Consider the following 24,900-nt stretch of genomic DNA (forward strand, 5'->3'; position numbering starts at 1 on the left):
AATTTCATTACTACCCTTGCACAATGCCGTGTTCATATAATGCTCAGATGGCCGTGAGACTCTTTGAGCGAATATGAAAATACTTGCTCAGTTGGCTTCGCCGAAATCGGTGTGCCCAGTTTCCTCGGCATGCTTTACAGCGCCCCGCTCACCGGCGCCTTGCCAGCCGCATGTGTTGCACTTGATATCGAACTTTTGTGTGTCGGTGAAGTAGTGTTGCTTCTTAAGCTCGCCACACAATTGCCGAGCTGCTTCCAACATCACGTCATCCTCGGTATCGAACAGCTTGATGTCATTCTCTGGATCATAGGTTGACGATCCACCCGGAACAAAAGCGATCGTATCGTAGTGGATACCCGAGTAGACAAGGATGCAGCGCTTCTTCTTGCCTTCATTGAAGCGGTCCACTCGCAAGTCCTGCACGTTGATGCTGGCAATCTCAATGTCGAACTCCTGTGACAGAATGCTCAGCTCGATGCCACCACCCCAAGAGTCTGAGTATGATATCCACTTGCAGTAATCGTCTGGCGAGCGCTGCAGGACCGCTTCGTTGTACATGTCCGGATCCCGTTGAATGGCTTGCGCTACAAGAGACCTCAGCTCTGTCATGGAGTCGAGTGTGTCGGTAAGCACAGCGCTGCCAAGAGCTCGAAACATGCAGGAGTTGTCATCAGGCATGACCCGCAACACCATGGTACCGCCGCGATCTGGCACAGGGACCTCGGGGGTGTCTTTGAGCGCAGAGGCTTGTTTCCGCTTCAGTGATAGGGGCGCGGACTGTGATTGTTGTTGCGCCTGAGCCTTCTTCTTCGGCCTTCTTCTCGCTAGGGTCTCCTGTTGCTATCGCAATGACGATGATTTGCGCACCATTAAGCTTCAGATCGGTGTCTTTGAGTAGTGTTGACAAGCCATAGAGCGCGGGGTCGAGCGGCTGGGGTGGAAAGTTCCACTTGAGTTCGAAGAGCGGTAGGCCCGTGGCATCGGAGATGGATGAAAGCAGGTCAGACACGGCGGCGTTGTCGTCGAGGGAGAGGGTGTGCTGGCCGTTGGGCGCGCGTAGTCGTATGCGGATGGGCATTATCGTGGTGTTGGCTGCGATGGCTGCGATGCAGTTGATGAGAACGAGGGCGCCTGCCGACGAAGTTGTTGATCGCGGGGAGTGAGAATGGTGGGGTTATGGCGTAAGGACGAGGACGGGGCGGTGGAGAAAGCGAGGAAGCTGCGGCTAGACGAAGTGAGTTGTTAGATGAGGGGCTTCACGTGAGAAGGCAAGTACAGAAGGTGGGTAGAGTATGGTGCAAAGTTGTAGATTGGTTAGTCTATCGAAAGCATACAGGGGCGACTTATGGCGTGGACAATTATTGGAGTGACTATCGTAGGTGAATGTTCCCGAAGCATTGAGAGCGAATGCGGACTCCCGAGAGTTGCGGCAGGGATCGGCAGCACTTTTCGCCGTCCGCCGGCGCAGGGGCCAGTCGCGACTTCCAATTCACGACGCGACAGCTCCAGCATCGCGCCGCGCGCACTATCCGCATCACCATCCAGAAAACACCAACGGCCTACCAGCACGATGGCATCTGGACGTGCGACAAGCCAAACGCCGGTCCCGACCACCGAGACCGCTGAGTCGGCCGGCGCATCGTCCACCGTCTCTGCGGCAGAATGGGAGGGCATGTCTAGCTTGCTGAAGAATGTGTACGACTACAGAGATGCAGAGTCAGTCCCAATAGTATCTTGTTGCATTGTTACGCATACTGACGTCCATGCAGTGGCTACGACCCCACCAAACTGTTCCAGCGCAAGGTCAACAAACGCGCGGTGCCCGACTACTACGATATCATCAAGGAGCCCATGGCCTTGAGCACAATCAAGGCAAAAGTTGCTCAGAAGGAGTACAAAACCACCGCCGAGTTTGTGCGCGATCTTGCACTCATTCCGCATAATGCGCAGGTCTACAACAGGCAGGATTCACAGGCATACGTCGATGCGCTCGACGTCAAGAAAGTCATCTTGCAAGAGCTGCAGCGACTAGTGGACGAAAAGATCATTCCGCAGTCTGTCGCAACGTTGCCATACCTTGGCGAGATTCCAGAGCAAGACCCATTGTTACCAGAGGAGGAGGAAGAGGACGACGAGGAGGAAGATGAGGAGGAACTTGAAGTTGATGAAGAAGAGGACGACGAAGAGGAAGACGAAGGCAAGCGCAAGCGAAGGCGAGGCGCACGGTCTACAGCAGCGATCAGCAAACGCGAGGGCAGGGAGAGAGCGAAGGCCGACGAGAAGGCCGATGACCCAGAGTCAAGGAAGAAGCGCGGACGACCCCCGCGTGTCGACACGCCGATGGAAGCCCGCATCAAGACGATCATGAAGGGCATTCGCAAGCCTAGGAATAAAGCGAATAAACTCATGGTCAGCGCGTTCGAGCGTGTGCCGGACAAGGCCGTCATGCCTGAGTACCATGCGGAGATCAAGAACCCGATGGCCATGGACATCTTGAAGCGGAAGTTGAAAAGGAAGAAGTACAACTCTGTGGACCACTTCATGGTCGATGTCGAGCTTATGTTTGAAAACGCAAAGCAATACAACGAGGAGGAGAGCCAGATCTACCAAGATGCAGTCCATCTGCAGAAGGAGGCCCGGAAGATTGCCAAAGCCGAGAAAGAGAAGCCCGACACCGACTTCGTCATGGAGGAAGGCCGCATACCCATGCCCAACGGTATCCTGCACAACGGCGAACTTTGGAAGGTTGGCGACTGGGTCCACATTCAAAACGCAAACGACCTCACGAAGCCCATTGTTGCTCAGATATATCGTACGTGGCAAGATGCGGACGGTGGAAAGTGGGTGAACGCATGTTGGTACTACCGACCTGAGCAAACAGTGCATCGCTTCGATCGGCATTTTCTGGAGAACGAGGTAGTCAAGACAGGCCAGTATCGGGACCATCGTATTGACGAGGTTGTGGATCGATGTTTCGTCATGTTCGTGACGAGGTACAACAAGGGCCGGCCACGCGACTTCCCTCAAGACAAAGAGATCTACGTGTGCGAAGCGCGCTACAACGAGGAAAACCACAAGCTCAACAAGATCAAGACGTGGGCTAGTTGCTTGCCCGATGAGGTGCGAGACAAGGACTACGTTATGGATCTATTCGATGCGCCACGGAAGCTGAAGAAGAACCCAAGCCCGATCGCGTACATGCTCAAAGATGACCAAAAGGAGGACGACGACCTTCCCAAGCCCGAGTGGGGTGCTGAGAATGCGCCTCCCAAGATTGGCGCTGTTCATCGAAGGCCTCGCGATCCCAAGGTAAGGCTTTTCCTCTGTCATAAAATGTCCAAAGCTAATCTACTCTTAGGACTCTCCACCACCAGAGCCCACGCCTCCTCCGCCACCAACACCTCCACCGGCGCCCGCACTTCCCACGCCTACTCTGCCCACTGCTTCCTCGCACGAGTTTCGAATCATCTCGGAATTATCCCATTGCGCAGGCACCAGCAATCTCACCCAATGCCTGCTCCTACACCTCAGCAACATCATGCGTCGGTAGCCTATACACCCTCACATCAATCCCAGTATCTCTCTCACTCCCAATCACCTGCCCCGCACGCGCATCAGCAATCAGCCCCAGGCGCCTGCGTACCAGGCCATCACGCCACATGTGCCCTTCACCCCACAACCTGCCGCATCTATGCAGTCATATCAGACCCCACGTCCAGTGCCGGGGTACCAGCAGCCATACACCCAGCAACCACCCAGCGGCTACAAGGTCCCTCAAGCAGTTGAAGTGTTTGTACTCAGTGACCACGCCAACCTCAGCATACCGCAAGAGGTTCGCGAGCAGTTCCAGCGCGATGAGAAAGGTCGAGTACTTTTCTTCACCGCACCGCCACTCAATGTCGAACCACCTCTTACGAAGGAGGGCCGAGCGCTAGGCCATTCTGTCCGGTATCTCGCTGCCAAAGCTAAGAAAGACGCAATGAGGGCTGCCAAGCGGAAGGCGGGAGAGGCCGGTGCTATTGAGCGCGAACAGGCTGCGAAGAAGGCGAAGACAGACGAGGAAGAGAACTTCAAGCGTGCTGTATCTGAGCTTGGATTGAAGGCGCTGAAGGCACTCGAAGATCAACTCGCAGCTGCTACAAAGGCGGAGCTCGAGGCTTCCTTCAACGGCAAGACGAAAGAGGGATTGGCCCACGTTCTGGATCAGCTTACCGAAGCTCAGAAGCATGCCGTCCAGCGGAAAATGGAGCGTGAGCTACATGTCCTCGAGCGTGAGGCAGCGAAGAGGACGACTGTAACGGGTATGACTGCCAGGCTGGAGGAGAAGATTTGAGTAACATTCATGTCCGTTCGGTATCTGGCGTTAGCAGTTTTGGGGGGGAACATGCTTGTTTTCGATTGGACCTAGCATCCCAGGCATGCTATCTTAAGTTTTTTTGTTGTGGACTAGCCGTGATGCTGCTACATGATCAGGTTGTCCCCGCTTCAGCTGACTCACTAGGCGTGGCATTCTAGCACTTCCAAATCCAGGAGATCGAGTCTTTGATTTGAGGCTGTGGCTAGTAGTAAATCTATTTTCACTGTGCCTAAACTCTCTCCACGCACATGTCCTGCTCGTGTATCAATGAAATCTTACTTCCTTTCCTATAACTTCCATCTATTCCATCGCGGTTTGTATGGCTGATGATAAGGGCTGTACCACTACAACAGTTGATGTTCTCAACAGTCACCTTTGCCCTAGGCGGATCGCACGGAACCCTGGAGGAGCTGGAACTTTTGCAAACTCGGTATGAAATCGTCAGGGATGTCGCAGATTGAAATGAAAAACTACCGCCGCTAATACTACATGTCGTGGCTTACGATGGGACGCGAACAGAGTGTCTGAAGTTATACACGGTGCCTTTCCGTCGCAATCGAATCCTAGTGAATCTGTGTACAGCTCTTGGCTGTTGGATTTGTTCACTGTCCACCATAGTTGAGAAACTACAGGAACAACTTGTAACCTTTTGGTCCAGACGAGAGAACGCCCTTGGATCCTACGCATTCACATTCATCTCTCCCCCATTACATACTGCCAGCTTGAACGATACTCACCGATCTCGCTCTGCGCGCCGACCCATAGCGCGCAGCCCATGTCATCGCCCTCAAAGAACCCTACCGTTTCTCGCACTATTCCGTTGATTTGAAACTTGCAGGTGTAACGCATAGCTCGGCAGAAGACATAGATACATCCAAAGAGGTAGAGACTCCAGTTAGTTCCAGCATCCATTCTCTTTGAACACTTGTACATGCCAAATTCTCGGATGTGCTCATCGGCGATCATAGAGTCAGGCACCCAATTCCGGCGATCTGGGGACAGTAACGTTCATGAAATGATGTTAACTAGATGTACCTGTGCATAGCGGCCGATAAAGGCTGCTTAGTCCTTGGAAGTGCATGTAACGCTTCCGGCGTCGATGAGAAAGTGGATGGGATATGAGAGCCCGAAGCTATACACAGGACCTTAGCGTCGCAATCAAAAGCTAGCGATTCTGTGTATAACTTCAGGCTATCGGATCAGCAAGACTTTGTCTGCATGTCCTTCTTCGATGCTAGTCCCTAATTCGGTTAGTCTCAAAAGAATTAGCGTTGCATCACTACATCATGCGGCCTGTCTCAGTCCTTCCAAGCTTCACACTCTGCCTCCATGGCTGATGCTCACACCGTGGAGCCTGAAATTCCGTTTCGTTTCCTTGACCTTTCTGCAGGTAAGGCGGCTTGCCAGCAGCATGAATTATACTTGCTGACTGACAGCAAAGAATTGCGAAATCATGTGTACGCGTTCTGCCGGCCAAGCCGCATCCACTGCAATGCACCCAAATCGAATACCGATTGCGTAGCATCAAGTCTTGAGTCGAATGGTCTGACAGTGAATTTCGACGCGTTAAGCCTGGGCAACGACAACGAGCCAAGATGGTGTACCAAAAGCCATCAAATCGGGTGGAGCAGCACTGGCAGCAACGATGCTGGCTTAGATTGCAAAACTGCTGCCTTGAGTTTTTTTCACTTCGCGCATGTATGCCGGAGAATACGTGCCGAGTTTCGTCCAATATACCTGGCCGACACTGCTGTGCCGATGAATAGTGGACGGCTCACCTCTTATCTCGACACCTTTTACCAGGGATGGCATGACAGTAACATCGACAAAAGTGACTGGGCTGGTAATATCAACATCGCGTCTTTGACCCCATGGATCGACAATGGTGAGGACTTCTTACCATATATTCGCTTGTTATCGGAAGCTCCAGGAATGCATATTAGTATACCTAGAACCAACAACGAAATAGGAGAGCAGATCAGACGCCTTTTCAAATTCAGAAGTTCCTGGTCTGGGTGGACAGACGGCAAGATAGAGGAAGTGTCTCTTGTCGTCAAAGACGGCCATGTATATCACCCTGACATCCCGGAGTTCCAGGTGCTCTTCGGCAGGAAATGTGTGCCGCCATGGGCATACGATCAGCAGATTGGTCCCGGAACTATTGAAGTTAACAAGGAGGCTGCGACTGCGTTCTTGGAAAGTCTTGGTTTCCACGTAGAAGAAGAGGGAATTTACTGGATTTGGGCGGGATTTCAGAAAGAGACCGATCCAGTAGAAACAATCTGGTGGGCCATGATGGGCTCCTGATACCTACCTTTTTCACGATTGAAGTATCAATGAGGTAGTGGTGCGGATGAGGTCTATCATGAGCAACGAGGGTGGCACAGAAAAGTAAGGAGATAACAGAGGTGCAGCCAGAATAGGCTGGCGCAGAACTTAGAGAATATGCCGTGTCTACGGTGTATATATATAAACTTGGGACAAGGCATACTCGGTAGTAGTAGCTTCTACCCTGCAATCTGGGTTCGTTAAACTCACTACGCTTATACTGTTTAGGTGTTGTGGCTGAGCAAACTTGAGAGAAAAGATTGTATTGATCACTGCTCTTCTAATATATCAGAAGAGCTGGCTTAAATATACAAACAGATTACGGAGAAACGTTAGTCCACTTCCTGAGCTTAGTTAGCTCAGTCACGTGGATCAGCACTTCACTGTTCTCAGGTATCAATACTGCGACATTAGGTTAATCAGCTAAAGTAGTACCGTAGAGGCAATCTACGCTCGCTTCTCTTGCGCTCCCCAACTCTACAACGGCTACTTTACGTATTACTAACCCTTTTCTACTCCAGCGAGTTATGCCTCAGGCTACGCTAGATCGCTACGTCTTAACAAGTCAATTGCGTTGCCCATCCCCGTGTCTATTTCTCGCCCTACCCCGTGTAGTGCGCGAAAGGATCTATGCGCTGGCCAATCTCAGTCCTAATCGCTTCATAGACCTGAATTGCTGGACACAACACCGGTGCCCTAGCATCAACAGCTTCGTGGTACTTAGAGACTCATTAGCTCTGCCTTAAGCCTGCGACAGTCAACGTCAATACGCAAAGACCTAGACCAGTTTGCAGACTCTGCTGCGCCGTCTCCGCATCTTCAAGCACAGCTCAATGCATCCCTCACCACGTTTGCGCGCACCATCGACGGCTACCCTTTTCTTTCTACCAATTAAGTGTTTTCCTTTATCCAAAACCGAATTCGGGTCATGTGATGTCTACTCTTATGATAGCTAATAGTACTTATTAGATAAGTGCGCTCGCGATCCAAAATCTGCACACCCTGTTCATTCGCCTTACCCCGTGCACCTGTCTGGCCCCGCACTGTATCAAAACACCACGGCAATCGCCACACGTCGCCACTTCCTTTAGCACACTTGCCTTTTCAAGCTGCTTTGCCAGCCCCATAAAGCAATCGCACGACCGCAAGCTGTCCACAAAGTCGCGGTCCGATCGACTTAGGTTAGCCCAATGGGAACGTGTCTGCCGTCGACTTGCAGAGCATATAGTGCCAGGTCAACTGTCGCTCTACCTTGTCAACCATGTAGAGGGTATGCCAGCTGCGAAGCGCATCCTCCAGCCGCTGCTCCAGCTGCCAACGCTTCGCAATTGTGGCATTTGTCTTGGAGCCCCAAGTCATACTTATTACGAAGAGCTGAGAGGCCTCGCTGCTGCCGTTATACCACGGCTAACCGCTATGGTAGCGCTGGCACCGCAGAAGTCTTTCCCATTTCACCGCCTGCCTCGACAGCTGCAGCTGCAGATCTTAGCAGACAGTTCCCTCGTACAAGAGGCCTCCATATCTATAGTAAACGGCAAGCTTTGTCGCTATTGCTTAATGCACAGTTGCGATCGCGCCCGCCTCACGTTAGACGACAGCCAAGTCGAATTAACACTAGCCAGCTTTTGCACTAAACGATGTGCAGCATTCCGCACAGGTTGTAGCAACGCTAGCTGGGGGCTCCATACTTTGCCCAAGTCTCTCTCTTAAACAAATCTCTAGCAGACCTAGCTACCGATATCTTTTTCTCATATAACGCCTTTAGCATCCATACCTGGAACGCCAACTTCGTCTCGCAGGACAATATCAATCTAGCAGGGATGCATACCTTTCTGGACAGACTTTCATCGCACGCCCTTGGCCGGATGCGCCGACTCACTCTTCTGCTTCCTCCTATTATCGATCTATCTCTTGTCGACGGATTACTTGATTGGCGGTTATGGCAGGCGAGTATCCAGGTCCTCGCTAGCAAGGCGACGCTACCTATACACAGCCTGACTGTGGAGATTGGCAGCTACTGGAGCGAGAATGAAGGCTTTGATACAAGGGCGCACTCTACGCCGCGCATACTGCAAGCCTACGAAGAAGAGGTGGTTCGTCCTCTTCTTCAGCTACGGGGACTGAAGAGGCTATTTCTCTATGTCCCCTGCCCGTTTGGCAGGGACAATGAAGAGGCACGCCTGCAAGTAGAACCTAGGTTAGAGCAAATGGTCATGGGTGTCGACTATGACGCCTATCGCGTGGGGAAGCCGTATCCGGACGGGTATACCCGGCCCTTTCTTCGCGACGAGGACGCATAAGCAGCAGAGTGAGGGTGCCTACGCCGCAAATAGGAGCTGCTAGTGGCTTAGCAGCGTGAGGCGTGGAACGCATAGCGCGGTACTGTGCCACACGCTGCTCTCCTGTAGAGCCTCTGCTCGTTGCTCTTCTCTCATATGATGGAGACGTTACCAGTCGTCCATGAAGGATGAAGAGCGCTGGTCCGATTGAGATCTCTACTCTACTCTCCACCGAGCTGTAAGGCTTAGTCGTAGTTCTTAGCGAGTACGCCTTGTATAGAATTGAGCTGCAAAATTTAAGTTACACTAGACCTCTACTCTGCTCTAGCTACTATGGTTGGGCCGCGGGACGTCAGGGCAGACCCATCGATCTCAAGGAACATGACCCAGATACCTTCGCCGGCTATGTACAATGGCTTTACAGTCATAATGCCGATACGACGTTCGACACGATCAAGTGGGCGAGGATGTATGTCCTCGATGAGAAGTTCATGGATGCTGAATTCCAAGACACGGTACTTCAAACCTTGATGACCGGATGTAATGCCTCGAAGATGTTTCCTACAAAGGGACAGATAAGCATCATATACAACGGTACAGTGGAGGACTCGCTAGCCCGAGAATTGCTTGTGGACCTCTACTGCAGGTTCAGCAGCATCGATTGAATCGAGGCAAGAGATTTTGCGAACACGATGCCAGCGGACTACGTCAACGACCTACTCCTAGAGCTTATGTGTAGCAGGAAAAACCTGGGAGGCGACAGGCCCTGGTCAGTGCAACAATCGGCATACTTTATGGGCTCCAAGAGGAAGACAGGACAGGAAGATAAGACCCATGCAGGCTGATAGTTAGAAGACGCTCAAGATAGAGTGAAGGCGCATGAAGAAACTACATTACGTCTATTTCCTGTCAATAAGACCAACCAGCTGCGAGTGAAGAGGCATACTGAGCGTGAAGGACAAGAACTTGAGCCGGATAGACATGCCGACGACACTGGAGTGGAAATACATTAGGATGGGGAACGGGGATATGATGACATATAGAGAATATCAGGGTATATAAGCAACCAAAAATTGAACGGATTAGCGAAGCGATCGCTCACTTCCTAGATTTGTCAACTACGACGGAAAGCGACCAGGATACCTAGAGCTATACACAGTGCCTCACTGTCGAAATCAGAATCTATCGATACCGTATAGAATTTACGGCTGTTAGATCTGAAAGACCTGTTTACTTCCCTTCGCAGTTGATAACCTGCGGTACCTACCTTCCGCGCACGCGACATTGAAGCAATATTCATATTCGAAATCCAATCATACCCCACAGCTCATCTCATCCCTACCGCCTCACACAATTCTCCGAATTTCTAACCCTCCCCAACCTCCTTCGTCGCCGTGAACGTCGCCAATTCCGCCTCAGAGCCGACTTTGATCGTGCCCCTCCACTGCCCCTCCAAACCACCCCGCCTCAGCCCCTCTATGCCCCTCGATGCCCCTTTGCCCCTCCTGTAGCTCTACAATCCACACTTTTGCGCCAACTTGCCGGTTTGAGTAATGTGGTCGTGCGCAGCGTGGAGGGGCAGCGCTGAGGGAGGTGAAGGATCGGCCAACGGACTTCGCGACCACGGAAAAGTCGTTCGGATCGACAAAGTTCGATCGACGTAGGAAAGTTTGGCGTTGCCGCTGCAGATTTCTAAGATGGTTTCTCCAGTGAGGCCGATATGACAGTGCGTGAACTGCGTGAAATAATTTTGAAGGGAGCTTTTGGTGAGTGCGTACCTGAACTGAGCGAAAAAATACGATGGGTTCAGGAGAGTGCATACTTGCAGCAGGTCAGTGATGCGAAAGTCACTTCCGTAGCGAACCTTTCAAGATCATCTTTCCCATGGTGATAATATACGTAAAAAATAGAAGAGTTACCATTGCGCGCACCTCAAGTCGAGCCAGTCCCAACAGCAAGAACATGAACAGATCGCACCACTTTGTAACAAAAAAAAAAATGCACGCAAAGTTAAATGCATTCTAAATCTCACCACACATAGTCCATGCAAAAATTCCACTTTCCCAATGATCTTCAAATACAAATCCCTGACATCCATCACACACGCAAAAACATAACCATCATGACCAAGGCCACACACAGCACCAGCAAAAAGAGAATTCATGATGTCCCGTGCCAGACTCGAACTGGCGGCCTTGGGATTTCCTGCTCTTGGAGCAGATCACAGTAATGTAGCTATGAGACCCACGTGATAACCAACTACACCAACGAGACGTTGCGAACTGATTGTTCGCGTTGGGATGAATCGATGACGTCTGGCCAATTTGACTGCAATATAAAGAAATTATTTTCCTATCCCGGACAAGAGTTTGGTGGAGTTGGGTAGGCTAAGTGGGGTGGTTCGAAGACTTTGCATGAGGGGTACGACAGGGGCTAGGACAGATGCGTGCCTGGGGCCGGGAGAGTGTTGATTGGATAAGAAACGAAAAGAAAGCTAAGATGTTGGTTGGGTAGTGTTTATATTGGGATGGTTGTATCTATACATTATATTCGTGGACGTTACTGGGAAAAATCAATGCTCCTTCTTACCGTGACGCCAAACGCCACCTACATCGTGCTGCCGGTGTGCGTGGTATACATTATTTGAAACACTGTCTCTTGTAAAAAGGTGGATGACTGCATGATTGACTACGGGCCGAGTCTTTGCCCGGGCTCTGGACTCCGTGGCATGTTGCCGAGCGGTACTGGGACGTTTGAAGTCGGCAGGACGCCGTAGCGACCGTATGTCTTTTGGTCTACGCTGACGTAGTGTGGTAGTCTGCCGAGCAGATTGAGCTTTGTCTCTACCCATCGGAGGATCTTCTCGTGGGGGACGAGGAATTTGATGTAGCCTGAGGCCCAGAGGTAGCCGATGCCTGCGCCACAGAGATGCCCTATGAGGCTGACGTTTGGGACGATAAAGCTCGTCACGAGCGCAAGAATAAGTGGTGTGGTCCAGGTGGGGATCTTATATGGTCCGACACTGGAGACTGTTAGTTGAATGACACAGAACTTGCGAGTGAGTATGCATACTTGAAGCTTGGGTTCGTCTTATGTGTCTTCATGATTTCCGCTGAAAGAAGCAAAAACACCCATATACTGTATCATGGTTAGCTGCATGCAACCATGTGCTGCAGATATAGATATATGCATACCTGGCGCCCATAACAATGGTATTGCTCCGCAGTACAAACTTCTCGAGTAACGTGTAGATGCCACCTGGTATTGTGCCGAATGCTGTCTGTCGTCAATCTCGTGCTTCCATGCATAGCCTGGTACTCCCTTACGCCCAGTGAACAATGCCAAAGTGACCAATGTACCGAATTCGGATTCGAAGCGCTCGAGGAGTGGTGTAAGGGCGATGAGGTTGAAGATCATGTGGAAGAAGTTGAGATGCGTGACGGGGAACAAGTTCAGTCGGTGCACTATACAATGATCGCATTAGCTTTTGATCCTTCTTTGGCATATCGCCTCATCTGCATCCTCAGATTCGTGCTCTGTCATAGTTCCAGGGTGCATAGCGCTGTCCAGTCGGCTTCATAAGCTTACACTTCCTTCAACACCGGGCCTTCTATGATGCAACGGGACATACACTAGCTCCCTCAAGTCTTCTCCTAAGTACACTAAATCAAAGGACAACGTACTCTGCGTGAAATCCATCTTAGCCGGCTCCAGCTGCCCAAACTCCCTTAACCAGGGAAAGGGAATCGCCGCGATGTACAGGCCGACTATGGCCAGGATGAGACCGCGGGTGCATAGCGGCAGGCGTAGCACGTAGGACCGTAAGCGCGTCGGATTGAACTGGGGAAACGACGGCATGGCGGAACGCGTCGGGAGTGTCGATGTGTCTTGGGCGCGTGTCGAAAGATCGCAAAAGATCGGATGGCCGTTACCAATGACAGGGATCCCGGCTTCTAGCGGCAGATCCTCACACTTCGTACCTTCCGCACTGGGTGGGCTGGCGGAGCTTGGTAAGTCTTGGAGGAAGTTGCACGCCGCATTTCTGTCCTGATCCTTCTTCTCCTTTCTTCGACTGGTGCAATTCAGGAGGAGACGACATGGCGCTCATATGTAAGGCTTCAGGTGGTGAATTGAAGAGATTGGAGTGCTGACATGTGAAGCTTCACTCCTCGCATTGAGGAATAGCGACCGCATACAAAAGCTGCCGCCTTATCTTTCGGCTCTCTGTATTGTGATTGGAATCGCATGGCTACTTGTACTGCCTCTGGACGAATACTCGCGACGGACATATGTCTCGGAGAACGCATTGCTCCCGGGACAAGTGCACACATACTTTGAGGGTTCCGAGCACGATGTGTTCAGAGCATACCGACATGAAGTCCATGGACTGATTGATAAGAGTGTTGACGAGTAAGACCATGGCAGATCAGACGACTATCGCCCGCACTAACAACACGACAGGCGATCAAAAGCGCTCGAAGGCATCTTCCTCGAACAGAACCTCAAGGTCGCGACGCAAAAGTACAACTACACCGTATCGAACCACACACTCTCCGGCGAAAATGTCTATGCTATCCTCCAAGGTCCCCGCGCCGACGCGACAGAGGCCATGGTGCTCATTGGCGCATGGAAGAACATGGACGACGTGATCAACAACTCGGGTGTAGCCCTCGTGCTCACCCTGGCACGCTACATGAAGCGCTGGAGTCTCTGGAGCAAGGACGTCATCTTCCTGATTTCTGGAGACAGCACCATTGGGCCGCAAGCTTGGGTTGATGCGTACCACAACGAGCACGACGAGCGGTACGTGGAGAGCCTGAAGATCAAGAGCGGGGCACTACAGGGCGCTGTTGCCGTCGACTATCCTGCTGGGCCTTGGGGACATCGCTACGACAAGCTGCACGTTGTGTATGATGGAGTGAATGGTCAGCTGCCTAACTTGGATCTGTTCAATACTGCTGTTCAGGTCGCGGGTGGACAAATGGGCATCGACTGTTCCATCCAGCGCATGTTCGGCCAGGACGACACCTACAAGCAGCGCCTCACAACCATGGCTCGCGGCATGCTTTCCCAGGGTCTCGGTCACGCGACTGGCCCTCATTCATCATTCATCCCATACCACGTCGATGCCATTACGCTCGTCACCGTCGGCGATGGCTGGCACGACGAAATCTCTCTCGGACGAACCGTCGAATCGCTCTTCCGCAGCCTCAACAACCTCCTCGAGCACCTGCACCAGAGCTTCTTCTTCTACCTCCTCATGCACTCGAAGCGCTTCGTCAGCATCGGCACATACCTCCCCTCCGCCATGCTGATCGCCTTCAACTTCAGCATCACCGCGCTCGCACTCTGGGTCAAGAGCGGGCAGCCCACTGAATCCGCGAAACCCGCACCTACCGGACGCCTACCGCCCAAGGACTCGAAGCCCGTTGCAGTAGAAGATAAGAAACCGTCTTCCGAGGCTTCTGAGACCGACGTAGTCACAGATGGCAAGGACGTGAGCATAGTCCCCAAGACCACGACTGCCGTAATCGAGCGCCCCCTCCTCCTCCCTGTCCTCGTCGTCCTCGCCACCCACGCCGCCGGCCTGGTGCCCATGTACTACTTCAACTCGTGGGATCTCGACATGCTGATGGGCATTTTCCTAACGAGCGCAAACCTCGCCGTCCTCTTACCCGTCGGCCTGGCATTTATAAACTACTACGCCCTCGAACCATCCCTGACGGCACAGCAAATCACGCTCATTCAGTCTTTCTCGTTGCTGTTGCTGGGTATGTTCTTGGCTGCGCTGGCGACGCTGAATTTCTCTCTGTCGTTTATCATTGGCGTACTCACTACGCCGCTGAGTTTCGTGCGCAAGGTCAAACACTCTGGTTTGACGTTCTTGCAGCTCGGGGTGCTGGTCGTGTTGAACCCGATTATGGTGGCGCAGTGGAGTGCGTATTTGCTAGGCGCGGATCTGGCAGAGGTGTTGAGAATAAGTGCGATTGGGTGGCATGTTTGGGGTATGTGGACGCAGGTGGTTGTGTGGATTGTTTGGGCGCCTGCGTGGGTGGTGGGTGCGACGATTGTGGCCGGGGGGTTGTTTGAGTGAAAATGGATTGAGAAGAGAGGGTGTAATATATAATATAGGCAACTATAAGATCATGAAGAACAATGAGAGATTTGTGGACAGATACTGAGGCGAGTTCGTGGCAGTGTGATGGCTTTTCATTTCATCGTCTTCTCATGCGTGGTGGCATGATGAGCATAATCTATGATTACATGGCGCGCATACGCGCCCTCTGGAACTGCTGCGAGGAAGCCCTACTGCTGGACCAAAGCATCTGATCGTTGTGTCTATGCAGCCCAAACGTCCTTGCCCACACCCTCGATCCAGTTCCCAAGCTGGTTGACGCTGGCATCCCACTCCTTCAATCGAGCCCGCATGCTCTCAATCTGCTTCATATCCAGCACCTTCGGCTGCACCCAGTTGATGCGCGCAATCTCAGCAACCTGGTCGATCTGACCCCGCAGTAGCCCCAAGCTCAGCGCCTTCATGATCAGGTGCTCAATCTCGTTTGGCTGCACCTTCGTCTCTTGTGAGATCTCGGTGAAGGTCATGGCACGGTCGTGGGGTGGGCGACGGAAGACGGTCTCTGTGAGGGCGGAGAGGGAGATCTTCTGGTAGAGGAAGGTCTGATGCTCCTTGAGTAGGGGTACTTTGGAAATGTTGCCGGCGAGGACATCGTATGCGATCAGGTCGCCGCGGTTGAAAGCGAAGAGGAGGTCGCGCAGCCATGCGTGCGGGGTGTTGACGAGCGAGTCGAGGATGGGGTGGAGAAGCAGCTCTCCGAAGTTGTAGATGGAATCTGACACGAGAGCGGCGATGCTGAGGTCGTATGCGCGAGACTGGCGTTCGCGGAGCTCCATATCTTGAAGATCGACGCAGGCAAGGAAGAGGAGGGCGTTCTTGTAGTAAGCTGCAAACTCATGCTTCGACTTGTAGTACTCCGCGCTCGCCTTGTAGAACGAGGCGTGCACCACTGTCTCCACCGAGTCAAAGCCCTCCAGTATCTGCTCGCACTCATCGAGCTTCTTCTTCGCACCCTCCTCGTCCTTTAATCTTAGTTGTATGCTGGCAGCAGCGACTGTGGCGTAGACGTAGGCATCTTGTGAGGCGGGCTTGTTGACGCTCTTTGCAAGGTCGTTGACGAAGTTGAGGCGCTCCTTGTCATCTATGGTGGTTAGTATTCTAGTAATATACACACGTGTGAAGACATACCCTTGTACTGTGTTGCTGCGCTGAGGCCGAGTGTGACAAGCTTGAGCTGGTTGATCTTGTTTGCGAAGCTCTTGATGAACGTCTCGAAGAAGGGTATCCGCTGCTTTGCGCTGTCTGGGTTCTCAAAGAACTCGATGAGCTTGTCGGTAAGCTCGTGCCACAGTTTCCGCTCCCAGTAGTCCTCGAAGGTGATAAAGTACTCTTGGAGCTCCTCCGGTGCCTGGTCCCGCGCATCGCCCAGCAGGTTCGGGATCGTGTCCGTATCCATGGCCATGATTGCGGCTGTGATGTGTCGATCCGGGAGTGCAAGTGGTATTATTCAGTCGGCCGAAATCGTGTGTGGGGCAGATGAAGGCGGAGTGAGTGCATGCAAGTGTGGCATGTGTTGCTGTGGATGGCGTTGCGGCGGCAGCTACCAAACTAGCGTTCGCCAAGATTCGTCACTTCCCGACGTCCATCCCTCACAGAGCTTCAACCAGAGCTTCAAACGCCACGAATACGAGCCATTGACCGCCGCAACATGGCTCTGCCTCTCCGATGTGCTCGCGCTGGGGCGGCATCGCGGACCCCAATTCCTTCGATGCGCATAGCCAGACTATCGACCTCTGCAGCCTCCCAGTCACGGATCAACTCGGACGTCAAGATCACCAGGTGGGATATGTCTGATGGGATCGCGAGCAGCATGCTAATTTGCTGCAAGGACTGGAAAGCCGATTCTCACGGTAGCCGGTGGTAGATCGTCGCTCGGAGGTGCGCTGCAGCCAACATCGACACTGGGGCAACTGCTCACACATGTACAGGATACACTGCGACCGTCTTCGGAGCCACTGGATTCTTGGGACGCTATATCGTGAACAGGCTGGGTGCGTGTAGTCATCAGGTCAAAACATGGTAGTCAACTAACGGTGTATACAGCACGCTCAGGATGTACCGTTATAATCCCATTCCGCGAGGAAATGGCCAAGCGCCACCTGAAGGTTGCTGGTGATCTCGGTCGCGTCATCTTCCTAGAAATGGACCTGCGGAACACAGCCTCCATCGAAGAGAGCGTTCGTCACTCTGACATTGTCTACAACCTCATTGGTCGCGACTACCCCACCAAGAACTTCGATCTCGAGGATGTCCATGTTCACGGAACGGAGCGCATCGTGGAGGCTGTTGCCAAGTACGACATTGACCGATTCGTGCAAGTCTCATCCCACAGCGCATCGCTGGACTCGCCATCTGATTTCTACCGAACAAAGGCCCAGGGTGAACAGCTGGCGCGCTCCATCTACCCAGAAACAACCATCGTTCGACCAGCGCCTATGTTCGGATTTGAGGATCGTCTTCTCCACCGCCTCGCTTACCCTTCAAATATCGTGACTTCCAACAACCTGCAAGAGCGCCTTCGGCCTGTCCACGTCATTGATGTCGCCATGGCCCTCGAGCACATGCTGCAGGATGACACCACGGCTGCTGAGACCTACGAACTCTACGGCCCGACCGAGTACTCCATGGCCGAGATCAACGACCTTGTTGAGAAGGAAGCCATGAAGAAGCGCGGTCACGTCAATGTTCCCAAGGGTCTTATGAAGCCCATTGCCACATACGCCAACAAGTTTATTTGGTGGCCAATCCACTCCGGCGATGAAGTCGAGCGCGAATTTATTGATCAGACAGTTGACCCCAAGGCCAAGACGTTCAAGGATCTGGACATTGAGCCTGTGGAACTGAAGAGCTTGACGTTCGAGTACCTCAAGGGATACAGAAGTTCAAACTACTATGACTTGCCACCAATGAGCGAAAAGGAGAAGAGGGAGGAGAAGAAGTACCTGCATGTTTTGGATGATCAATAGATGCAATAGCGCGGTGGGAGTCTGTAAATATCAACGCTCGTAGATTTGCATGAGCTGGATTGTTCGAAATCAAGTCTATTTTCCTTTTGTGTTTAACATGCGAAGTCTATATCTGAGTGGGGTATCACGTAAAATCGAAAGCCAACCATCAACTACTCTCCGCCTCTTTGCTCGTCATCTTCTCCTTCTCCATCAACATTAGCACATACCTCCGCACTAGACTCTCCATACTCCCCTCATCCTCCCTCTCCCGCCTCTCCATCCAATGCCGATAAACCTCCAGCACGACCTCGACCGCAATGAGCGCGATAATCGCCCACTCGAGCCTGAGCCCATGTTTCTCACTCAACTGCTCCCTTAGCACACTCGCAATCTCCTGCGCAAAGCCAATTTTCTCGTTCAGGACTTTGATGCGCACGCCCACGTCGAGCGCGCGGCCGACTTGGTCGTAGTACTCGCCGAGCCCGAGCTCGTGGCGGCTGTCCCAGAAGATATCGGGCATGGAGTCGGTCAGCTCGGAGTAGAGGTTGAGCTGTGCACGGATGGAGAGTAGTTCGCCGGTTTTGCGCAGGATGAAGGAGCGGGTGAAGAGGGTGGAGGGGGCGAGGGAGCTTAGCGCTGAGGGGATAGAGCGGGTGGAATGCTGGTAGTCAGACAAGAGTGTCTCGAGAATGGAGAGTTTGGTCGAGCGCGCGAGGCCGGAGGAGAACGCGATTTTGGCGAGAATGGTGTCGACTTCGTGGCGCTGGGGGTTTTCGGGGGAGTCGGTGGGAGATGGGGAGGTGGAGTCGTGCTCTGGCTCGGCTTTTGTGCCGAGCACGATGGTGTCGCCGACGACTTCGCTGGTTTCTTTGCTGGGGTCTTCCAGGTAATCCAGGTCTTCGGTTTCGAGCATGTCGAGGTGGGAGCCTTCGGCGGCGGCGGGAAGGATTTGGTTGACGAGCTTGAGGGCTTCACGCTCGCGGACGTTCCAGGTTACGACGGTTCCGGAGGGGAAAATGAAGATGTCTCCTTGCTGGTAGTCTTTGACTTCGGAGGGCTTGTCGGATGTTTGGACATGTATGACTTGAGGGTAGAGTCCGGTTGAGAAGGGATCGAGTTCGTAGCCCTGTTGCTTGACAAGTTTGGCAGCGGCTGTGATGTCGTACGTCTCGGCAGCGCAGTATGCTGTGACCGTCTTTGTCTCTGCATCTGGGTCTACAAAGCGTTGCCTTCCCCGCGACTTGACGAACGTCCGCGACCTCTGGGCTTCAACTGCTATACTGCGCAGAGAAGTCTTGCCCGCATTCTTTCTTGAAGCCTTGGGCGTCCCATGTTGTTTCTTCTTCAATACGTCCTCCTTGCTATCCTCCTTGACTGGTATTTGTTCAGGCGATTGGGTGAAATCGAACTTCTTCGACCGGCTTAAGGTGGTGGAGAAGCATCGTGCTGACGAGCTTGCGCATGGAGATATTCGACATATTGTAGTGCACGGTGCACGGAGAAGACATCTATTCACGCCAATAGATGAGAATACTCGGCAAGGAAGCATCACGAGTGCTGTGATATCTGACCATATTGTCCGTGAAGAGTGATGCCGATAATGACATGCGGGACGAGCGTGATAAACTTTTGTGGAGCCGAAGCTACCTAGCGCGGATCGTCATAGTGCCAGGGCCAGATGCCGCGGTCGACGCACTGCTTCCACGCGCTCACACGTCGCCTTCACCACCCTTCACAGCTGCAGCGCCTTACATACTCACCGCAGCTCATGCCACCAGCATGGCTGCGGAAGCAACCGAAGAAGAGCCGCGCACGCCGTCGCGCGACCAGTCACAGCTCGCAAAGGTCGACAGCAATGGCAAAGAGAGCGTAGAGGAGGACTCAGATGATGATGAGGACGCCGAGGATGAAGAACCGAAGCTGAAGTACAATCGCCTGACCAGCAATCTGCTGCCGCTATACCGAAATGGCGACGCGACGAGTACCTTTGTGGTTGCGGGGGATAAGATGGTACGGCCATAGCTCCCACAGCTGTCACCCCTCAGAGACACATGCTAAGCTGTAGATAGATCGTCGGCACACATAATGGAAACATTGTGAGTACCTCAAATAGCTCCAGATAGTTGCACATATACTTACAAATACAGCACGCCATCAACATCCCTGCATTCCAGACACTTCGCACCTACAACGCACATCCGTCCGCCTCTGTGACTGCGCTCTCAGTGTCACCGCTACTACCTTCACAGCCCTTCGTACCGGCAGCCGATCCCGTCGACTCTTCCTCAAGACGAACCGCATCCCCTGCTGCCCAAACTCCATCCCCACGCACGCCGCGCCAGGCTCAAGTGCCTGCGATACCATCTAACCAGATATACATCGCATCCGCTTCCATAGACGGAACCGTCTGCGTACAATCCTTGACAGATTCCAAAGATGTTACACTGCGGAATTTCGGGCGCCCAGTACAAGCCGTCGCGTTGTCACCGAACTACAAGTCCGATCGGTCGTATTTGTCTGGTGGCCTGGCTGGAGAACTTATTCACACTATCGGAGGCCAGATAGGAGTCAAGTCGAACGCGAATACTAGCTCCGCGTCACAAGCTGCTGCAGGATGGTTGGGCGCCATTGGACTGGGTGGTCATGGGGGCAAGGACACCATACTGCACTCTGGGGAAGGCACTATTAGTGGCATTAAATGGTCTCTATCTGGCAAATTTGTGGCTTGGTCGAACGAATATGGCATCCGCATCATACGAACGGATCTTCATCTTGACAGTGCCGACTCCGACCTAGCATGGAAGCGGGTGGGTTTTGTCGAAAGACCCAACCGTCGCATTTGGGAGGATATGGCCGGCGTGTGGAAGGCGCGGATGGAGTGGGTTGATGACCAGTCTCTCGAGTCGGATGAAGACGATAGCATGAGTGTGAATGGGGGCAAGTCGGATTCTACACTCCCTCACCAGAGACTTGCGCAGACCCCACACAGTGCGAAGAGAAGGAAGGTTGAGAAATTAGTCATTGGCTGGGGAGACACAGCTTGGATCGTCCGTGTGTATCCTGGTGGCACCGGCACTGGTAAGAACGTTGGCGAGAAGTCTGTCGGCAGTGCCGAAATTGTTTATCGGTATGCTCTCTCAGTTCCTGTTGCCGATCCCTGCTGACCAGCTTGAAGACTTCATTTCGACGATTGTGTAGTTTCTGGCATAGCGCTTTATACCCCTTCTTTACTTCTTGTTCTTGCTTACCGGACCCGCGATGACGACGACAATCCCATCACTCAGGACGAGAAAACGCCACGGCGTGGCATGCATCGGAGAGCGAATGGATTACAGCCTGAGCTCAAGCTCATCAATCCCGCGACACAAGACGAAGTCGAAGTTGATTCGTTGACAGTGAGCCGCTTTGAAACCCTCTCCGCAGCTGATTACCACTTGGGCACTTTATACGTACCCCACCCACAGACCATGACTCCTGCACAGAGAAGTGCACTAGAAGCTATCGGCGGTGGTATCTGGGATGTAGGAGCGGGAGCAGCGCGGATTCTTAGTACTGGAGCCAGCGTCATGAACATCCCGTTCAGCTCTGACTCCAAAACACCTCCGCGTGCCCCATCCATGTCGTCTGCGAGCGCCGGAAACGTGTCCTCGTCTGCGCCCGGAAAGCGACCAGCTCAGATTCATCCAAACGCCGCGACAGCTGGTCTTAAGATCTTTATACACAGTCCTTATGATTGTGTTTTGGCCATCAAGCGTGATCTTTCCGATCACTTCCAGTGGGAATTGGAGCACGAGAATTACAAAGATGCATGGGAGCTATTGGAAGACCATCCAGAAATAGCAGCATCCGCTGCTCAATTACCTGCGTCCGAAGGGTCTCCAGCAAGCACACCTTTGAAAAAGCAAGGCAGTCTACATGAGTTTTTCGCTGATGAAAGCGAATCACAAACAACTGTATCTGCCACAAGAGCGAATCAGAATTCGGCAATTGAAAAAGAAAAGAGACGCATTGGTGACCTGTGGGTGCAACAGCTTGTAAGCTCCGACAACTGGAAAGAGGCAGGTAAAGTCGCTGGACGTGTACTTGGCACATCGGCAAGATGGGAACACTGGGTCTGGAAGTTTGCGCAAACAAACCACTTCAACGAGATATCGCCATACATACCCAAAAAGCCGATGCAGCCACCACTACCTTCGATGGTTTATGAGGTGGTACTTGGACACTACATCATACATGATCGGATACGTTTCAAACACGTACTTGAGGCTTGGGATACGGACCTTTACGATGTCAACAGCGTTATTGAGGCTATCAAAAGTAAACTCTCCGCTGGCGATGTCACGGAAGACTCTATCGAGGGCGATGTACAAGGCAGAGACTGGCGAATATTGCAAGATGGGCTTGCCAAGCTGTTCCTTGCAAGCGGTAGGCAAAGAGAAGCTCTGCGGTGCTATATCCGTTTACAGAACGCGGACGCTGCCATGACGCTGATTCGGGACTTCCATCTCGTAGAAGCTGTACGCGACGACATACCTGGATTCATTATGATGCGAGTATCAAAAGACCAAATGGATTCCGCGACGTTGCCGGAGCTAGAGGAAGCGTCTACGGAAGCAATCAACGTACTCGTTGAGGAGGGGTGTCGAGGTACAATACCTGCATCTGACGTCGTGTCGCAATTGCAACAAAAGAAGGAGCCGTTCCAGCCATTCTTATTCTTCTACCTCCGGCGATTATGGAAACCGGAGATGCATGAGCGGACAGGAAAGACGGCAAAAGAACGGGTAGCTGAAGACCGTCTGGCCGCTGATGGCAAGATCGTCGCGGAAGAGTTCGCAGACCTCATGGTCGATCTCTTCGCAGAATACGACCGAGAACTGCTCATGGAGTATTTGAGAAAGAGTCAAAGCTACGATCTGAGCAAGGCGACGGCTGAGTGCGAGAGGAGGGAGTATATCCCAGAGCTTGTGTAAGTTGAGAAACACCCGCACCGTTATGACGCTGCTAACATGTCGCAGACACATCCTCTCAAAGACCGGCCAAACGAAGCGTGCCTTGTATCTCATCATTAAAAAGCTCTCCGACGTCAGCTTTGCGATTTCATTTGCTAAGGAACAAGACGACTCAGACCTTTGGAACGATCTACTAGAATACTCCATGGACAAGCCACATTTCATTCGCGGGCTCCTCGCCGAAGTTGGCACCGCCATTGACCCTATTAAGCTTGTGCGCCGCATTCCTGAAGGACTAGAGATTGAAGGTCTGCGAGACGGTATCGGTCGGATGGTCCGCGAGTACGAGATCCAACACTCCATCTCCGAGGGTGTAGCAAGAGTGCTGCGCGGCGAGGTCGCAGCCGGCATGGACACACTTCGTGCTGGACAGAAAAGAGGTGTCAAGTTTGAAGTCGAGATATGCGACGACAGTCCAAGACACAAGAAACACGACAAGGGCATCGATGTTGTTGCAAAGGGTATTGAACCCGCGAGGGCAGCTAGAGCAACAGCGACAGCAGATGACAAAACCACAGCCGTCACATCTACAACAAACGCAGCACATATCGACCCTCCTGCTCCCGAGGCTCCCGTGGGCGAAGCACCTCCCGGCCATTGCACCGGATGTCACCGCCCCTTCACTCTACCCACACCCGAAGAGTCGGAGATCATAGACGGCCCATTGCCTTTGTCACGCGACACACTCGTGGGCTTCGCATGCGGCCACGTCTTCCACCTCAGCTGCCTACTCCCCAAGACAAGCGCCAGCGCCAGCGTAGCAGCCACGCTCCAACAACAACTCGCCAGCGACGCACTGGAAGGCGAGGGCCGGTGGACGCGAAGCGTAGGTGCAAAAGTAGCGCACGCACATGTCATCAAGAACGCCGTCGGGCGCGGATGTGTCGTGTGTAGGGAGAAAGAAGTCATCGATGATGAGTAGAGAGGGAATGGAATGTATATACGCGAGAGATATCGGAATATGCGGGGGATTTGGGTGGGTTAGACTTGTATGATTTGTGTTATTAGATTCGTATATTGGCATGAGACTTTGCGTGAGCATTCGCACTATCTGATCTTCGCTATGGTATTATTCATCCTTTCTGAGTACTTGCTTCATCCAGTAATCCCATCTCAGGTGTTGAACGCAGCACCACGAAGGGCGTGCAGCGAAGGGCGTGATATGTCACCTGTTAGATGCAAAGGGCGAGGGCGGAAAACCTACACGACACTCTCACTAACCAAATACAGCACGAGATACTACTGGATTGAGAAGGTTTGGTGTAAAGTATGGATTGCAGTGGAAGGGCGTGAAGGGGCGTAGAGATGGATTGGGTTAGTAGAGGGCGAAAGGGGCGCGACGTCTGCACCTTTGTGACAACGATAAGCTTGAATCAAGCATGATATTACTACAAGGGGACAGTTTGATTGTAAGTGTAGATTGTAGTGAGAAGGGCGTGGAGGGGCGTTGAATCTAACGCAGGGCGTGAACGCCCCATCGGACGTAAATCCGATACACATATATATTGTATGGGCGAAGTGAATTCCCACATTCGGACATTTTTTCGTACAAGTGTCGAAGACAGTACAAAGGGCACGACAAGCTACTGCATTAGCGCAGGGCAAAAGGGGCGTGAAGGGGCACAAACACAAGCGAAAGGGCACACTGAGCCAGTAGAATGCATGTTCGCTTACGTTCCATTCTCGGACGAAATCACTGCAACCTCACACCACCTCTTCCAAAGCATTCAAGTAGTCTTACTAGACTGACATGTACCCCGCGCTTTTACGATCAACTTAATACCAAGAATAGCAAGGCCCTCCACATTCTACCGCCGGACAAATATGCTGCCCCCACTTT

The 24,900-nt window shown here is 52.6% G+C and overlaps 11 protein-coding genes and 1 non-coding gene across 12 annotated transcripts; 7 read left to right on the top strand and 5 right to left on the bottom strand.

The window, feature by feature from the left end:
• Positions 1–87: 87 nt before the first annotated feature.
• On the bottom strand, positions 88–1,512 carry SNOG_11996 (hypothetical protein; the record flags this gene model as incomplete). The annotated part of the gene is given in 3 exon segments (XM_001802175.1): positions 88–777; positions 794–1,131; positions 1,416–1,512. The coding sequence occupies 3 exon segments, from the start codon at positions 1,510–1,512 to the stop codon at positions 88–90; spliced, it is 1,125 nt and encodes a 374-aa protein (XP_001802227.1).
• Positions 1,513–1,570: 58 nt separating this feature from the next.
• On the top strand, positions 1,571–4,431 carry SNOG_11997 (hypothetical protein; the record flags this gene model as incomplete). Its single annotated transcript, XM_001802176.1, has 4 exons — positions 1,571–1,716; positions 1,770–3,309; positions 3,359–3,546; positions 3,577–4,431. The coding sequence occupies 4 exons, from the start codon at positions 1,571–1,573 to the stop codon at positions 4,331–4,333; spliced, it is 2,631 nt and encodes an 876-aa protein (XP_001802228.1). The 3' UTR covers positions 4,334–4,431.
• Positions 4,432–5,686: 1,255 nt separating this feature from the next.
• On the top strand, positions 5,687–6,664 carry SNOG_11998 (hypothetical protein; the record flags this gene model as incomplete). The annotated part of the gene is made up of 2 exons (XM_001802177.1): positions 5,687–5,747; positions 5,799–6,664. 2 exons carry the CDS (start codon positions 5,687–5,689, stop codon positions 6,662–6,664), a joined length of 927 nt encoding a protein of 308 aa, XP_001802229.1.
• Positions 6,665–8,101: 1,437 nt separating this feature from the next.
• SNOG_11999 (hypothetical protein) lies at positions 8,102–8,985 on the top strand (the record flags this gene model as incomplete). Its single annotated transcript, XM_001802178.1, has 3 exons — positions 8,102–8,212; positions 8,331–8,382; positions 8,408–8,985. The coding sequence occupies 3 exons, from the start codon at positions 8,102–8,104 to the stop codon at positions 8,983–8,985; spliced, it is 741 nt and encodes a 246-aa protein (XP_001802230.1).
• Positions 8,986–9,152: 167 nt separating this feature from the next.
• On the top strand, positions 9,153–9,629 carry SNOG_12000 (hypothetical protein; the record flags this gene model as incomplete). Its single annotated transcript, XM_001802179.1, has 2 exons — positions 9,153–9,202; positions 9,293–9,629. 2 exons carry the CDS (start codon positions 9,153–9,155, stop codon positions 9,627–9,629), a joined length of 387 nt encoding a protein of 128 aa, XP_001802231.1.
• Positions 9,630–11,130: 1,501 nt separating this feature from the next.
• SNOG_16610 lies at positions 11,131–11,238 on the bottom strand. The gene is made up of 2 exons: positions 11,201–11,238; positions 11,131–11,166 (listed from the first exon to the last, which is right to left on the bottom strand). It is a non-coding gene; the product is annotated as a tRNA-Met (tRNA).
• A 414-nt stretch (positions 11,239–11,652) lies between these two features.
• On the bottom strand, positions 11,653–12,381 carry SNOG_12001 (hypothetical protein; the record flags this gene model as incomplete). The annotated part of the gene is made up of 2 exons (XM_001802180.1): positions 11,653–11,993; positions 12,198–12,381. The coding sequence occupies 2 exons, from the start codon at positions 12,379–12,381 to the stop codon at positions 11,653–11,655; spliced, it is 525 nt and encodes a 174-aa protein (XP_001802232.1).
• A 1,192-nt stretch (positions 12,382–13,573) lies between these two features.
• On the top strand, positions 13,574–15,058 carry SNOG_12002 (hypothetical protein; the record flags this gene model as incomplete). Its single annotated transcript, XM_001802181.1, has 1 exon — positions 13,574–15,058. The coding sequence occupies one exon, from the start codon at positions 13,574–13,576 to the stop codon at positions 15,056–15,058; it is 1,485 nt and encodes a 494-aa protein (XP_001802233.1).
• Positions 15,059–15,067: 9 nt separating this feature from the next.
• SNOG_12003 (hypothetical protein) lies at positions 15,068–16,502 on the bottom strand (the record flags this gene model as incomplete). The annotated part of the gene is made up of 2 exons (XM_001802182.1): positions 15,068–16,181; positions 16,229–16,502. The coding sequence occupies 2 exons, from the start codon at positions 16,500–16,502 to the stop codon at positions 15,304–15,306; spliced, it is 1,152 nt and encodes a 383-aa protein (XP_001802234.1). The 3' UTR covers positions 15,068–15,303.
• A 246-nt stretch (positions 16,503–16,748) lies between these two features.
• On the top strand, positions 16,749–18,170 carry SNOG_12004 (hypothetical protein; the record flags this gene model as incomplete). The annotated part of the gene is made up of 4 exons (XM_001802183.1): positions 16,749–16,879; positions 16,929–16,978; positions 17,029–17,091; positions 17,144–18,170. 4 exons carry the CDS (start codon positions 16,749–16,751, stop codon positions 18,064–18,066), a joined length of 1,167 nt encoding a protein of 388 aa, XP_001802235.1. The 3' UTR covers positions 18,067–18,170.
• Positions 18,171–18,214: 44 nt separating this feature from the next.
• SNOG_12005 (hypothetical protein) lies at positions 18,215–19,526 on the bottom strand (the record flags this gene model as incomplete). Its single annotated transcript, XM_001802184.1, has 2 exons — positions 18,215–19,422; positions 19,496–19,526. 2 exons carry the CDS (start codon positions 19,524–19,526, stop codon positions 18,215–18,217), a joined length of 1,239 nt encoding a protein of 412 aa, XP_001802236.1.
• Positions 19,527–19,819: 293 nt separating this feature from the next.
• Positions 19,820–23,982, top strand: SNOG_12006 (hypothetical protein; the record flags this gene model as incomplete). The annotated part of the gene is made up of 5 exons (XM_001802185.1): positions 19,820–20,058; positions 20,118–20,144; positions 20,196–21,175; positions 21,299–23,017; positions 23,067–23,982. The coding sequence occupies exons 1-5, from the start codon at positions 19,828–19,830 to the stop codon at positions 23,980–23,982; spliced, it is 3,873 nt and encodes a 1,290-aa protein (XP_001802237.1). The 5' UTR covers positions 19,820–19,827.
• Positions 23,983–24,900: the final 918 nt, after the last annotated feature.

The sequence above is a fragment of the Parastagonospora nodorum genome (assembly GCF_000146915.1).
Source record: "Parastagonospora nodorum SN15 chromosome Unknown scaffold_21, whole genome shotgun sequence".
Taxonomy (NCBI): Eukaryota; Fungi; Ascomycota; class Dothideomycetes; order Pleosporales; family Phaeosphaeriaceae; genus Parastagonospora; species Parastagonospora nodorum.